General features: G+C 28.3%; 1 protein-coding gene and 1 long non-coding RNA gene across 2 annotated transcripts in view; both read right to left on the bottom strand.

The window, feature by feature from the left end:
* LOC112684135 (putative uncharacterized protein DDB_G0282133) overlaps positions 1-13,711 on the bottom strand; it is a 17,911-nt gene extending 4,200 nt beyond the window's left edge. Inside the window, exons 1-5 of the mRNA XM_025555465.1 lie at positions 13,333-13,711; positions 5,110-5,273; positions 4,930-5,048; positions 3,417-3,563; positions 6-846 (exon numbers count right to left, since the gene is read on the bottom strand). Of these exons, the coding sequence (XP_025411250.1) occupies positions 6-846; positions 3,417-3,563; positions 4,930-5,048; positions 5,110-5,273; positions 13,333-13,475 (1,414 nt within the window). The 5' untranslated portion in view covers positions 13,476-13,711. The remainder of the gene's footprint in view (positions 1-5; positions 847-3,416; positions 3,564-4,929; positions 5,049-5,109; positions 5,274-13,332) is intronic.
* A 1,637-nt stretch (positions 13,712-15,348) lies between these two features.
* On the bottom strand, positions 15,349-17,458 carry LOC112684141. Its single transcript, XR_003148652.1, has 3 exons — positions 17,202-17,458; positions 16,727-17,140; positions 15,349-15,526 (listed from the first exon to the last, which is right to left on the bottom strand). It is a non-coding gene; the product is annotated as an uncharacterized LOC112684141 (long non-coding RNA).
* Positions 17,459-17,866: the final 408 nt, after the last annotated feature.

Genomic DNA, 17,866 nt, shown 5'->3' with positions numbered 1-17,866 from the left:
TGTACTATCGTGATTTAAAGGTTCCTGAATATGTTCAGTGTTTGAGGGTATTTTGTTACTATTTATGCTATCATGATTCAAAGATTGATTATTTTTGACTGAACTTTCAAGATCATTTCTGAATTGCTTGTCAATATAAATATTTTCAGAATTCTGAATGTGTTCAGTGTCTGATGGTATCTTGTTACTTTTTGTACTAATATGATTCAGAGGATTATTTTCACTACCAGAGTTCTCATTTTCAATTTTGGATTTTATCTGCTCCTGATTGGTATTGTGATAAATATATTTTTGTTCACTGTTTGTGGATATTTTGTTACTATTTATATTATTATTATTTAAAGATTTATTGTCCTTATAAAAATATTTATTTTTGGATAGTTCGAAATTTATATTTTGAGAACTTTCTTTGTGTTCACTATCTATAGGTATTTTTTTACTATTTGTGTTGTAATAATTCAGATATTCATTTTCTTGGCCAGAAATTCTGTTTCTAGCTTCGGATACTTCATATTCAGACTTTGTATTTTCAGAGAACTTTTTATCTTCACTTTCAGACGATTTTTTGTTAATTATTGTTTTATGATCAGAAAAGTGAGCATGATCTATATCAGAAATATTTTTTATATATCTGGATGATTTACTCTCGAAATCGTCATTTTTAAATTTCTCTTCGTATACATTATCTGATAGTATTTTCTCATCTGTTTTACTTTCAGTTACATCTGAACTATGTTTTTTTTCTTCATTATTTTGAGGCTTAAAATTTTTATTATTATATGGACTTATAGCAATTGGTAGACTTGAACTGTTATGTCTTATATTCGTATGTTTTTCATCATAATTCTGAAAAATATATATCTTATTTTGAATAATTATATAGGTATCTAATTTCATTATTTTTCCGTTAGAGTTATATGGGAACTATCAGTAATAACTATTGTAATATTATCAAGGCTCGGAACTTTATATTATGTGCTAAAATGTACTCAAATATGTGAATTAATTTGCGTTAAAAAACATCATAATATGCAGTGTCGTATTTAGTAATTTTGCGCTCCGGCACAAAAAAAAAATATTGGCGCCCCTCTAAGGGGCCTACCCACGGAAAATATAGGTGATAGAACCTCTTGAACGTTATAGATATTCTAAAATCAATGTTATTTTTGTGTAGTTGACACACCACTGCACGCCGCACGCAGTAACATAATACGCCGTATTATTATAAATAACGTATGTTTATTAACATTATCACAACAAACTTGGGAACTGATATTAGGTATATTAATAATATTCTAGATCGCTGATAGCTATACTTTTATAAATATATTAATAAATTAAATACATTAACATTATTTTATGATACTCTTATGAAAAACAAAAAAAATAATAATTTTAAAAGATCAATAATTCACAAGTGAGTAAATTTACGACCACAAAATTTTGGCGCCCCAAAAAAATTTGCGTCCAAGGCAGTTGTACCTAATGCCCCCCCCCCCTTAAATGCGGCTCTGATAATATGCGTTTTAATATGTAGTAAAAATTTGGAAAATATGCAATAATATGCTATTAATTGAATAAAACACAATTTACATAAATTTGGTTTATGGGAACATAAATTGAAAGAAAATAAAAAAAATTAACACTACATACTTGTGTAGTGTTGTATCTTACTGCTATACAAGCTACCTATACTATCTTCACCAAACTTTAATTTTTTTCAGTATAAATGTATAAAAACTGATAACGACCACTTGATATTACGGTGTAATAATAATGCTTTGGTAAATTTAAATAAAAATAAATTCAGGCCCGGTCGGCGATCACTATTACGGTTTATCAGTACATTAGAATTAATAATATCATGTTAAGTGCATTGGGAGCTATACTAAAATGGTAATTGATGAATTGGTTTATGTTGTCAAACAATATCAATTGTAGAATATCGATTGCCATAATATGACAATTAGATATATTACATCTAATACTTTTTGTTAAACTATAAATTTGTAAAAAAAAATTGTTTCGTTTTATTTATGAAATATGCATATAAAAATTCTTATAACCTAAAATATATGAATTTCTACAAAAATAACGAAATATGCAAAATTATGCAAAAATATTTTTTGTATTTGTATTCTGTATACTATGGATCGAATTTTTATTGAACCATAATTTCAATTTGCACTTTCTAAACAAATATACAAATGTCTATACAAACGTTCCGAGCTTCGATAGTTGTGTAATTATATTATATAATTAACTAAGTATTTTTGTCAATAAATATAATACAAAGAATGAAAAATAAAATTTTAAAACTATTTAAATTATACATGAAAATACTGCACGCAAAAAATGTAATAAAACAATAATTTATACGCATTGAGTTTAATAATAAGTTTAATTTTTTTTTAAAAAAAAAAATAATAAGTAGGATATTATTTAGAAGAATATATTCATATAGTGCAGATATGGGAAATTAGATTTACTAGATGACCAATTTTTAGAAAATTAAATTTAAGCGGGCTAGAGCAAAAAAAAGGTTATTCAAAATATGAATTTTAGAATTTTAATTAACACATACCCGTATATATACACGGAAATAATATATTCAACACACACGATACCACGATACGAATAATACGAAGAAACTGATATAGTTAAATATTATGGTACAGCTATGGTTGAAGACTATACTTTAACATACATATGATATTTAGACATTTAATGATGTTTAATACCAGATAACAATTATTATATCGATAAGTTAGAGTATTGACAGTAAACATTAAAATTGTATGATGTAATTATAAAATATAGCACGGATCAAATAAAAAAAGTCTCGCGGGCCGTGTGCCGACACTATATTATAGTGTATACTTATTTATTTTGAATTTAAAATGGGTTATAATAACTTTTCTAAACATTCAACTATTATAATTGCTTTTACTACCTATATTTATAACTGTATTAATTTCAAATATTTAAAAATTGAGTTTACGTCAAAAATCAAGGTTACGTATATTACAAATTAGTTTTGAAGATTAAATAATTAATATTTACGAATGTGTCAATGAATTAAAAATTATTTAATAAATATAATTATTAAACAATTAATTATTTATAATTTGTTTTAACTTTTTAATCTCAGGAGTTGACGATACTCAATGTAGGCTTCTCCTACATGCCTTCTGGCAACAACCGTTATTGTTAACACTCAAACTTATTATACGTAATATATTATAGATTATTTAACTCAGATAAAGCACAAAAAAAAATTCTTTTTAAGTTGTTAATAATTTTCACATAAAATATAATAACTACTATCGCAAATGCACAGCACCAAAATGTTCATATGGAAACTGTGTTTTAGGAGAGGTAATTTACATAATTTATATTTATTTTGCTATTGTCACCTGTTTGGTTTCATTCATTAAATATTTATCCAAAACGTCTAGTGGAATTTCCGGCTGGCGATTACACGTTTTGGATGTTTTTATTTCAAACCATATTTGACATATTTCAGGTTGATCGGGATCTTCATCAATTAATGTTAACACATCCTGAAAAAATATTCGTTAACAATTTGTTTGATATAAATACATAGACACTCAATAAATAAAAATAACTTATTATTGTTAGAAAATATAAATACTCAATGAAAATTATAATTTTAAAAAGTTTGAGATCATTGTAGACTACAATAAAAAAATATAACCTAAATCATTATTGAGATACATACTTAAATTTATTTTAAGTATATTTTTGCGTGTACTTAGATTTAATTTAATTAATCTTATGGATAGTTAATTTTTTTAAGATTTGATATTTGATTCAATTTAAGTAAACGGAGTAAGTAAAAGGAATTTTTCAGTTTTTACGAGCATTTATGTTCTTTAATACAATATACTATTATTTTAATATTTACTTGATAAACATCAAGCAGACATTTGATTTAATTATTAATTTATAACAATCTATATCCAACGCAATAAGCTACAGAAATATTAATTAAAAAATATACGTAAAAAATTATAGTAATTTTTATTTTTTAAAAGGTCAAGGAAAAAACTTGGTTCAACCCGAAAATTTCTTAAATGTTCGTTCAGATTTTAAGACCTTATTGCCTATTATAATAGGCAATAATAATTGAGTAAACATTTTTGTGAACTACACGTTAATAATAATCTCAAAATTAATGTTGGACTAAATTAATAGGATTGAGTTATTATATCTATAAATAGGTACGAGAATGTATTCATTATAAGTATTATTAGTTATTAGAAAATAATAATCAATGGTTCTACTGTTTTTTTTTTTTCGATAAACATCAGATTTACCTTAGATAACCCAGTTATAAGAGCTGAGGGAAGCATGATTTAAAAAGTACTGAATAATAACCTTACTGGCAAGCGTCCCAGGGGAAGACCTCGCCAACGTTGGTGGGATAGATTAAATGCAGATATAAGAATGGTGGACGAAGCAGCAAGTTTCGAGACTGCCATTGATCGTGACAAGTGGAGAGGTTTAGTAGAAGCTGCAAAAGGCCTTAAGGACCCATAAAGCAAAAAAAAAACCCCGTTATAATTATAAACGTTTTAACATCATTTGAACAAGTGATATTATAACATTAAATTCAAATTCATTTTCGACAGAAAAAAATGATAAAAATTAAAATTATTGACCACAGTTATCAGTACAAAAACAGGGCTATTAAAATTAATGAATATTTTATCATTAATCGATCATTTATCGATGTTTAATTAAAATATGTGTAAGACATATATAATTGTTCATTATTGCACAATTCACTGCTAACAATATTGTTGTACAAAGATTTTAAACGAATTTTCAAATAATTAGGTTAAAGAAAAACACGGCAAAAGAAGATATTTCCCTCTCGGAAATTCGTAATTCAGATTAACCTACTTTCGTTGAAAACGGGTCGCATATGAACGTCAGATAAGTACTCCACTTTAGACCTTTACACGTGTCCTTCGGATTTTTGTCCGAATCGCCTCCGACGTATGTGAGCACGATAGTGTTTTCTAAAACATATAAGCAAAATAAAACATTTGAATTTCGTTAGACGAAAAATAAAATCCCAACCGTTGACGACGACGTTCGTTTGATCGATGCGTCCGAGATCGATCGTGTACCCATCGGTGGTAATTTTTATGGATCCGGCCAACTGTTTGGCATCAAAGTAAATTTGGGGCACGGGACGGCAGATCGATACAATGTAAATATTTCCGTTCGATTCGGTCGTCAGCCTATATGAAAAAAAAAAAACAAATAAATAATAAAAAATACTTAACATATTGATCGTTTAAAAATATAGTTTCCCAAAAATGTATTATACCATTTTTTTTAAAAACGAGGAATATAAGAAATTTTACAACTATTATTTACGTTTATAGTTAATAAATATTAACTATACACGTACATAATATTATACGAATATTATAGGCAGTGGTCCAATAGCTTATACTTTTATAGACATCAAACATACGCTTATTATTATTTATTATGCGCGGAAAAAGTGTTCCGTACTATATGTAGGTAAATACAAGAGTAATGAAAATGTATGCATTATACTTATTATTATTATTATTATTATTATTATTATATTAAATTTATGATTTTTTTTTTTTTTTTTTTATCTTGAATCGCCTGATTATATTGCTATATACATACGGTGTCGCCGTTGTTAATTTTAAAAGAGAATTGCATAAAAATAAAATCTGTAATAGCTACGACCACTATTTTTTTCCTAAATATATCCTATCATTGAAGCTCTCAATTTTCACAAACTATTACACTAATTCTCACAAAAATATACTTAAAGTTGTACAATTCGTATACATTCTATAGTACCAGCCTACTATGGTCCACCATAGCACTGCCCATTTAAATTAAGTAATAAATTCGAAATACTTAAACATAAGGATCGAAACTGCTGTATACTTATAAATTGTAACAATATAATATCTATAATTGTATATAGGATCCTCCCTTATCGTTATTATTGAATTAATTGAAAACCCCGTGCACACTAACCTTTCTGAATTGATTATGTGTATGTATACATTTCACCCCATCCTCTCTTTTCCGGCTGATGAAAATATCCAATCGTTTTGCTTATATATACGTAAAATTCGATTATTTATCATAACCGAATGCCGTAAATATGAACGTGAACGTCAAAACTTCAAAATAGACCTGATTTTGGACAAAGCATTGGGACCAAAAACCGAAGATAACACTAAAATGTTACCCTTCTTAAAAATTCTAAACTTTTACAACACTATTTTAAAAAAAAATATTCATATGCATATACTGTAATTAATGACCATAGATACCGGGTTTATTTTCTTTGAGATCAATAGAAAAATAAAATTCAATTATTAGTGAATCTAAGGCTAAACTTGCGGAGCACGGAAGGTCAATAAATTTACGTTGGTTGATTTTTTTTCACTAGTAAATTGATTTATTACCGATTCAATATTGCTTTGTCAGCCTTTCATCAAGTATTTAATATGCTTTCACGGGGAAGTCGATTCAGTGGTATGATTTACTGAAGCGATAGCATTTGTATGATTATACTTCTTGTAATCATATTCATTCAAAACGGCTAATAATGACTTAATATTGTCTGCAATTTTCGTGAATTTCACATATATTATTACGTGCATTGAAACCGCTAGTTTTATGTGTATAATAATATTGGAAATATCCATTGCAAAAAAATAGTAACGTTGACAATTCCAAGACAGAGACATTACCTAATATAGAAATACCTATATTATAATTGCATAATATACTAGTTAAATAATCCAGCTTTGCACGGAACAATCTTGGCCAGGACATAGTTTTTAATGGATTACTATCTTACACTATTTAACGTCTAGTTTGGTGTAATTGTTGCTTATAAAACAAAACGAAATTTCAAACAAATCGGTATGGTAGTTTTGGTTGTATACTAGATTACCAGGTTTTCCTTCATGGAACCGTCTTTGCCGGTGTCATTAATTTTTTAAATCTCTTCTTATTACACGTCTAGTGTATTGAAGAAACCAAATCTCAAGGTCATATATTTTATAATTTTTGAGATTTAGCAATGATAAATGAGTGAGTGTATGTACATTATTTTTTTTAAATAGATGTTTATTAATTTATACTCGGCGTTGCCCAATAAGCAAATTTTGAATGTTCAACTCCTTTTGGTTATTACTCGCTATAGAAGCTATGCCTTTCTAATTGTAAACTGCCCGAAACAATGGTTAAAATAATAATTTGTACTTAATTGTAATAGATAAATATTTAATATAAAAATACAATTATAATATTGAAACAATTACAATTATGATTTGATTAAAATTCTAATATTTTAAAGAAAATCTTTAAAAAATGTCATACTTACATATATTTTTAAAGTTCATAAGTGTACAGTTATATATTTATATTAGTTTAACTAATTCGTGTTAGTTTATTAATAATTATCATAATTATGTAAGTAATAGCTATATTTATGAAGTTATTTTCTATATTATTGTGAATAACAAGATGTTCAAAATACTTTTTAAATGGCTTTCATCAATTTTTATACAATAATAACTATATATGCTTATTTTAATCAAAATCAACTATTAAAAAATAATTTATATGATTTATTTTCCTAGATATATCACAGTTATCGACAGAGATTAATTTACTATATGAAGGTATTATATTAAGTTATAAATGGTTTTATTATATATATTTTAAAACTTGATAGTTTCGTTAAAAAAAGAAGACTGCTAAGTACATTGGTAATTAAATGCTTTACATAATAAATAAATTATCATCCAACTTATTTTTTAAATATGTTGTAAAGATAATTTTTTTCTTATTGTTATTACCTTAATTTAAAGATATGACCTATTTCATAGTTTTTAATATATACAATAAAATTAAGAAAACACATTTCACATACCTAAAACTAAACACAGTTATTTATTTACCTGTGCATAATTTAATAAATTCATAGATTTACCTAGTTTGATTTTTTTTAATTCACAAGCCATTCTTTGCATCTATAACCGGTTTATAACGTCCTACTGCGATAAACTAAGTCCAAATGTCCATTCCAGTCCGGCATGATTTTTATCAAATTTATTATTATATCGTATCCAACAATTTCTTTTATTCATTCTATATTCACTCATATATGCATACAACATCACATAACTTGTATATTTTAAAAAACAAAGAAAATAACACCAAGTGCCAAGAACACGTGGAATATGAATTCAAGGGCATCGTCTTGGATTTATTTTTACCATGAGAGTGTATACGTAAGTACTACATGCATAGCTGGGTTGGCGTGTAGAACATAATATTATATGGTAGGTGATCGTATGATTTCGAAATCAATATGTAACTTGTGATCATTTTGAAACGTGATATTTAATTATATAAAAAATATATAGGATGTCCGGAAAGCTTGAAAACGTATTGCATAATGGTATACGAAAAAAATATACAAGCTTTTTATATTTTGTAAATATAGATTTTAAATTTTATGATAAGCCCGGCAATTTACATATAAATGAAATAAATGTAATGATTTGAAAGGAAATGAAAATAAAAATTTGAGCAAGATATCCGCCAGTATGCATAACATTTTTTTGAACTTGAAAGCTTAAAAACTTACAATCATCTGATTTTTTAATTTTCGGTAAAATAACTTATGTTAGGTTTACAAAAAAATTTGTTTGCGTTTCAATTAGCTTTTTATAGCACGGCTTATATATTAGCATTGAATTATTATAACAATGAAATATGTTAATTATTGTATACAAAAAATTACAATAAACTTAACAAAATCAAACATCATTAGGTGTAAGGTTACTCATCGCAAAGTTGTAATACGTGTAGGAACGCACTGTACAGGGATACATTTAATGGTATTGCGCGGGAAAATGTGTAGACAGGATAGTCGAATTCATCGACATCATAGTCGAGTCCAATCGACCTGTTGAATTTATTTATCACATTTTTATAACGTAAACTTAAGAGCTGAGTACATACACATTTACAGTGTAATTTATATATAAGTTAAGCGTTCAAAACATCATAACCTATGGACCAATATATAACAAATCCAAAACGTGTTACATTTTCAGGATGCCCCTACCATATAGCGTAATATGGAGAATTAAATAAATCCGAAAAAAATAAATAAAATAATTAATCAACTAATAATAATAAATAAAATAAATTTAATAATAAATTAGATATATCCAGTTAAATATATCGGCCGAGACAATTAATTTGGTTTCAAACATAAGAGATTTAACTTATAGACGATATGTACATCAACAAAAATCCCCCTTCTTTTAAAAATGTAGGCATACATAAAATTAAATGTAATTATAATATATTTTATTTATATAAGATAAATATACATTTAAGATATAAAAAACACATTTCTGAAATAACGATTTTAAAAATAATATCATATCAATACATTTTAGATAATAATAAAGAATAATAACCAAAATTACTTATATTTTTTAAAATATTTATGTCTAAAAGAACTCATTTTAAATAATATCTCCTATTAAAATAAATTTTCTCTATGTAAAGCGACTATTTTTTTTCTCAATATATTCCTTCCTTTATTTTTTCATATTTTTAATTCAAAACCGTTCGTACTTTACAAATATAATAATACTCTAAGCTATGCTTTTGCTTTTTTTACTTTTGTTTATTTATATTTTAATTTACGAGTAGTAACTATTTAATAATTTTTAATATCCATTATATTTTCAAATATTTTCTTATGATAAATATATGATAAATAAATATGTGTTAAATAAGAAATCATGAGCTATTGAAAGTAAATTTATTTTAATTTATATCTTCTAACTTGGTTCGTGACCGTGATGGGAACAAACAGCTGTTGGAAGTATTTCGTATACAAAAAAAAAAATTAAGTATTAAATATTAGAACGAACGAATGCCAAGTACAGATGTCATTATTTTTTGTATTATGCAAATTATATTGAAATACTACATTAAAATATATATTTTACAAACTACTTATATATGATACATCTTAAAAGGCCACGGGATACATCGAACTGTTTCGTATAAATTAATAATGTATAAATTATAGATGTTAACCAAACAACTTAAATCGAATGCAATGTAAGCTATTTATAACGTGAGCGTTATCAAATGTCACAATACTTATTAATAAATTATGCTAAACGTTTTTAATATTTAAAATAATAGTTATAATTACATCGCCGGTATAAAATAAAGCTAAAAAATATGATGAGTAAAATGAGTAAGAAAAAATCAAAAACACCTCTATTAAAAGGGATTTTAAAAGGTTTTTGTAAAGGTGTTAAAAAAACCTGTATTTATTAATTTTTACTATTGATCTTTTTGTTTTAAGAACACCAAATTCAAAATGTTAAAAATGTATTGTTTTGATTAATCGACATCCAAACCAAGAATATAGAAAAATCGTTAAACATAAGGATCAATTCTATAAAACCATAAAATAATAACCATTAATTTCGTTTGATTATTTGATTAGGACATAATATTAATGTATAGTGTCTCATCTCGCGTTAACGTGCATGGTTAACACCAACAATTTACTTTTAACTACTAATGTTACACGCTATATAATTTGTAGGATTTTCCGGGGTTATTATTGATTTTTATCCGTGATTCGTATTTGTAATAAAAAACTTCCTATAATTACCATTACGTAATTAATCGTTAAGTAAAAAGAAATAAAAATGTGTTTAGAAATCAATGTTTAAAATTACACGAAAAGACAATGTAATGTTTCCAAATTAATGTGAGTACACAAATTATACCTAAATTATATTGTCAAATGTTTATTGGCAAATGAAAGGCTGAACAAAACTCAATAATTTACATATAATTTTCATGATTTATCATTTGTACTCTAAATTTTATCCGGAAAATTAATTAAACGATTATAGACAATAGTAGACACTAATGATTATAATAATATTATACCTACACAGATTTTCGTGCAAATCGTAATCACGTGACTTATTTTAATTTACAACGGACGGCATAATAATTATACGTTAATGCGTGTAGACGCTAAAGTTTGTTGATACTTGTAAAAATAAATCCAACCCATTGCAAAGTTTCACTCGCCGACGAAATACTAATAAAAACAGCCATCCATATCGTTCTAGACGCTAGTGATTCATCCAAAAGTTTCATATTCGAGTCGATTAGCATAATGTTGATATTATCGTTCGCTTCAGACATGTCTATAAATATTAGATAGATTGAAGTTTATCAAATGAGCTATTTAAAACGTCTTACGGTTCAATAAGTGTATAATATTTTAATTAATCAACCGACTGAAAACCTTCGCGTATGCTATCACGCACACGTATAATTTTTAAATTTCTCGTCCAAATTTAATAGGACTATCGCATTACTGGTCGTTGAATGCCGTGTCGTCGCAAGCTTTTGCGATGGCCAAGGCAAAAGCAGTAATATTTTTTTACACCTACAATATATATCCAACTATTTTAACTTGAACAATTCGTGGACCTCCGAATTTGTTATAAGTGCAAGGCTCTAAGCAATTGCTTAAGTTAAACGCTAACGACGGCACTGGTTGAATGTCTCCACAGGACCGATTGCGCGTGTAGGTTAGATCCGAAAATCGGTAATGGAAAAAAAAACTCGCAAATAACGGTCGCGTGAATTTCGAAGAAAACGAATAAATCGTATGCGATGCAAAGGAACCAACCAGAGACAACAACCTTGATCGACCGGTTATTTCCAGTTTGGTCTTATAATATAATGTTGTAGACTTTTATACAACAATTATAGTTGATTGTTGCGAGATCAGAAAATCAAAGAATATTGGTGGCCTTTACTATAACAATGTTAATAAATAAATGTATTAGTACGAACCTCATACTATGAGGACCGATTCCATACTAAATTCCAAACTGTTATCTATAGAAACTTATATAATAATGTAATGTGCATTTAATTAAGATTTCAATATTCTTCTAAAAACGTGAAATATAATAAATAGATTAACATGAAAAGTTCTTGGCACAAATTCAAGTCTGCTTGGTATGAAGCAAATTCACTTCATAACTACTTATACGGTTACGAAGTAAAAGCAAAAAAATAAAATAAAATTATGCGTATACGAACATCTTTATATTTAAAAACGCGTATGGAATAAAATAATATATGTGCGGGAACACACGCATATTATTTTTTCTTTAACATTTTAACTAATTTCTGTGAAATATTTATTTATTACAATTAATCTTAAGACCATGTGTGTTATTCTTCTATGTTAAGAAATTTTCCCCCTCCACCATCAAAAATACTTTCAAGTCGATATAAGAGGATAATTATATTGATTTTTTTTTTTTTTTTTTGTTTTTCGATGAGAACCATAGGTTGTTAAATCAAGTTTTTTATTTCAGAAGTTGAACAAAAATGTAGGCTGTGGTTCACGAACAAACTCGTTTTGATAAATTATACACTGCCTATAAACGCGATTACTATGCCGGACAGTCCGCATTTTCATTCTTTCGTCGAGAGTTCGTCAATATTCTAATACGGTAATATACGTTAATATGCCTAAAAAGTTACACACAACACGAAAAAGCGATTTGAAAACTATAACGATAATATTATATTGTATACTAAACATCATGCTACGTAATAATGAGCACTACTGTCCAAATAATAATAATTATAATATGGTTTTAGTTTTTCATTTTCGTGTTCTCACAGTCCTGATTCGATTTTATCAAAAACCCAGGAGCGATACAAGATGATGGTACATGTCCAGGTTCTCGCGCTTTGTTGAGCATCGAAAAATTAGTTTTAAGTTTAATGTTTATTCCAGTGGAAGAGCATATAATCGATGTTAATATTCCACACTACACCTTACAGTTTTTTGTAGTAAATAATAAAATAAATGTTAGCTCACTAGTTAACTACTTCAAATTTATAAACGGAAAATAATGAAACGATAGATCAACGAATTCATTTATTGTTAACTATGACTGTGCATGATTTGTTATAATGAAAATATTAACCATAGTTATTTTTAAACGGTGCCTCTGTTCTTTAATAATTGTTATTTATTCGTAGACAAAAAAAAAAAATTACACAAAACATAACGAAGGAAGGGATTGAATTATTTTGCTTGACAAGTATATTTTTTTTTTCAAAAACCCTCAAAAAACTTTACCCAGGGCCTAGCGAAATCTAACGCCAGACCAGCCGGAAATCCGCTATACTTACAGATCGCCGAACATACGGTTCAGAGTGGACAGCTTGAATTGCTTGACGGCCGTGTCGCTTTGTAGAACACACGAGTTAACTGAGAGTCCGGCGGAAGCTGCGGACACGGTTGCAGCCAGCACGACGAGAAATTTCCAAGACATTTCGCCGCAGAAAATCTTACTTCGAAAATCTCAACGAAACAAAAATAACGGCACGAAATGACGCGATCACCACCTCGATCGCGAACCGTGCTACCACTAGGCAGACATGTGTGTATATCGTTCACGTAGACGTCCGTAACGCGCCAACTGCCCGTTCAAACTGAAGCCGTGAGAAGGATCGATGTCGGTTAGCGACCGGCATCATGCCGCTAGTAAACCGGTTTGTAATATTTCAAAGATCTTTATGCATAACACACGAATCAAAAGTGAAACAATTGGAGGGAATCGTACATAAATATTTGTTTCAATTTTATTGCGGAAAACATCCAAATGTTAAGACATTAAAATAAACAGACAAATAAGAATACAGAGAGAGAAACATGGAGTAACAATAAAGAGAGACGGACAGACGAATTGAGATAAAGAGAGAGACAGTAAGAGAGAGAGAGAAACAGTGACGGAGTAACGGAATAAACAGTGCGGGTCGTATACTATATTGGTTTGGAATAAAAAACAACAATAAAATAATTACACTACCGATTCCGACCAACTTCTCGCATAGATTACGTATAATTTAATAGTGAATCCGTTATCGTAAAAACATCATATGTATGTATAACAAACGTCGTTTTATTACAATATAATAATAAATTATAAATTTAATTTGAAATTTTGAACCTAAGCGTCGGTACGTTTTAATCAAAAATATATTATGATGTGTACAATATACAATATTTATATACTATTATCTTATGGCATATCGATAATTATATTCGGAATAAATCATATGGATTTTCGGAATTCGATTCGTTAGAAAAAAAAAAAAAAACAAAAGTTTTTACTATCGTATTATATTTATACGTACGGCAAATTATGGTGGAAGTGCAATGTTCAAATATTCTCTCATATAATTGTGTTCAATCGATAAATTACCAGTTAATTGATAGTATAAGACTTTGGACGGCTCTGAGACTATTCTGTCGAAATTTCGATTGTTATTTTCTCCGTGCAAATACTTCACTGGTAAATGAGACGGAGGGGACGTGTGAAATTATAAAAACTGATTCAACATCGCTACGAGCGAACAAAATATGATCAGAGGGAAAAAACTCACTCGTCGGCCCACGATTGATTATTATATGGTATACTTTTAGAACCGATTATTGTTAACGATCGGTTTTTTGGCATTACGATTTAAGGTTATCTCACACACTGCTGCGGTAAAATGTAACGCACGTATTTTTTATAACGAACGCATACCGCCACGATAAAATGCTTCAAGACCAATTCCACCGTCGCGTTGGCCGTACTTGATACGCGTTATACAATATAGTATTTATTAATTTTATTTTATTTTTATTGTTTCTAGTGGGCTTTTTTTATTAAATTTTCCATATAATTATAGTGATAAGTTAATAGAGGTAATAGTTGTACAAATTATAATAACTAGTGACGGTGCTAGAGTTTACGAGGCTCTGGATAAAATAAATATTGAGTCTTATAATTTATATTAATAAAATATTTTAAGTTCAGTTAAATCAGAACCGCGGGGCCTTAATTATAATTTAAAGCGCGGGGCCCTGGGCAACTGCCCCTATTGTCCACCCCTCGCGCTGTCCCTGTAGCTATATTTTCGGTTCGGGTTATGGAAAAAAAATTAAAAAATATCAAAATATAGGTTTCGGTTTAGAGAAAAAAAAAAAAAATTCCACCACCGCGGCAGTATGTACGGACCACCTATAACCATATTTTATTTGATCACAGTAGTGGTGTATTTAGGATTTTTCACGGTAGGGGGATATAGAAATAATAATAAACTTGTATAATATATATATTTATTTTATATACAAATATTCTTCTTCTTCTCCTTGGTTACCAGCCTCATTTGGACCATACCGTCCAGCAAATTCGCCTCCAGCTTTCCCTTTCTAATGATAATTCCTTCCAATCATCTCCTGGTTTTACTTTTTCCACGTCTTCTTTTACCCGGTCTTCCCATCTTAATCTTGGGCGTCTCTGTGGTCTTTTTTCTAATGGAGCATTTTTCAGTACTGTTACAAATATAAGAATATTTTTTATAAATAATAAGACCCTGTCCAATTCCCTTGATAATAGGCTAAGGATATTGTAGGCTATTATTATAAGGATATGTAGATATATTTTTATGGACAAGTATGGAAAGCACATTTAATTTTTTTTTAAACAAAAGACATAAAATCACTATAAATTACGATAAAAGTAAAATTTTATTAAAATTTATCTGACCCATTGTGTTTCTTGAATAACGTTTAAGAGATGAAAAAATTCTCTCATAAATAACCTTTGAGACAGGTAGTGTACATAATTGTTTTATTAATATATTTGTATTGGAAAACGTGGATTGATTACACGGGGAAAGAATTTCAAGACTACTCTTACTCTTAACAACGTGTAGCTTAGCTAATTTTACATTCCACAAATTTAATTCGGATGTTAAACTATAGGAATCTACTAGAGCGTGTAAGACACTAATAAATTCCGGAAAGATTCTAATTCTTCGTTCGACCATTGATTATAAATAGTACTATTAATAATCAATGGTTCGACGCAAGGAAATCAACAGAAAATAAACTTTTAAAACACGTAAAAATAATTATTTATTACTTCACAATTTATACAAAAATAAATGTAGAATTCACCTCTAAACAATTTTTTTTTTGTGAACCAGAAATCTCTAACTGAGAAATAAAATAGTCTATGTACAGTATAAATATTGAAACTGAAATAATCTTCTTGTTCGAACACGATCAAGTTCCCACCGGCATCGCCCGAGACGGCTCATAATAACCCGCTCAACTGGACGCACTGTCTACCGGTTTAACTTTCCCCCCTCTGTCACATACGGCTTAAAGCAACGGCAGGCAAAAGCCGTTGGTGAAGTCAGCCCGGTTGTCTTTTCTCGATCGTTGCGGCGTCGCGGTTGGTTTTTGCGCGGACGTTTTAGGCCGCTGTCGTGGAAAATCACGTGATCGCGGACCGAGGACCGGCGCACGCTTTTAGGTTATTGTTCGGTATTGTATTATTGCCAATACGGCACATCGTTTTATTGGTATAGTTATATTTTGTATTACCATGATTATTGTTATTGTTATTATTATTTAATATTTTCCCCTCCTTGGGCGCCCGTCCCTGTTTTAATATTATTTAAATTGTTCTTGAATAGTAAGGCGGTGCTATTTGACCCGTCATTTAATAATAACACAAAGACTTACATATTTTATTCTACACATTCACTACTGGCCGACTTAATCCCAACACCTCACGAGTCGTCGCTGCCAACCGCCATATTCGCAGGAGCGGCTTCGGCGAACACTTCTAATGTTTGGTTTTAGTCATCAAATTTATGATTTGCTCGGTGTTTCTAATTTTTTTGTTGTCTTTTTCATTTTAATTTCAAAATCAATAACGTTTACAATTTTCCGACAGCAAGTTACATAGCTAGTATAAATATGAATTTAAGTTATACATTTTTTGTTTAAAATTACATAAAGATTTTTACTTCCATTGATATATACTGAATAAGAAATTCTTTTCCTGATTTTGCTCTCATATTTATTAAAAAACGTATTGTATCTTCTGCAAGTTGTACAGCATTTTTAAGATTAATTTGTTTTAACTGCAGTTTTCTACAAAATGACAGTCCAAATGAAAATAATTCCTACAACAAATATTAATATGACCTCTTACTAAAAATGCATTTGTGCCGTATAAGTTGCCTATATTATTCTCCTGGTACGGTATAAATGCATGGACGTCATCTTCGCTGCGAGTACAATGTTAACACAGACTATTTTTCTCACCGGGTTGATTGCACTATATATTATTTCTTATTCATATTCTGAGCTTAACGGTAACCTATACTACCACTAGTAAACAAAGTTATAATTCTGCTGAAAATTCAATTTTACGAATTATTAAGCTTGAAATAAGGTAACAAAGATTACAAATGCTCCTCTGTGCTGATCATAATGTTTGATTAAATAACTATTATTTATTATAAAATAAAATTAACTACGGCTAAATATTTTTTACTATAATTATCTATAATTAAATACATTTTACACTTAATTATTAAAAAATAAAAATAAATTATATATTTATTATATACATTTAATATATATTTATTATATATTTAAAAATATATTTATTTTAGTTTAAATTTTCATAAAACTTATTTTTATAAACACACTACTACTGATGAGTATTAACTATAATTAACTAATACTAGGTAAATCTTACAATAAATTGTTACATAATTATAATAATATATTTAATTTAACATAATTAATCATAAAACTAATTTCTATAAACAAGTTACTACTAATGAGTATAAACTATGGTTAACTATTGCT

This window comes from Sipha flava, unplaced genomic scaffold (assembly GCF_003268045.1).
Source record: "Sipha flava isolate LNK unplaced genomic scaffold, YSA_version1 241_pilon_pilon, whole genome shotgun sequence".
Lineage (NCBI taxonomy): Eukaryota > Metazoa > Arthropoda > Insecta > Hemiptera > Aphididae > Sipha > Sipha flava.
Note: the sequence above shows the minus strand (reverse complement) of the source record. Positions and strands in the feature narration are given on the sequence as shown.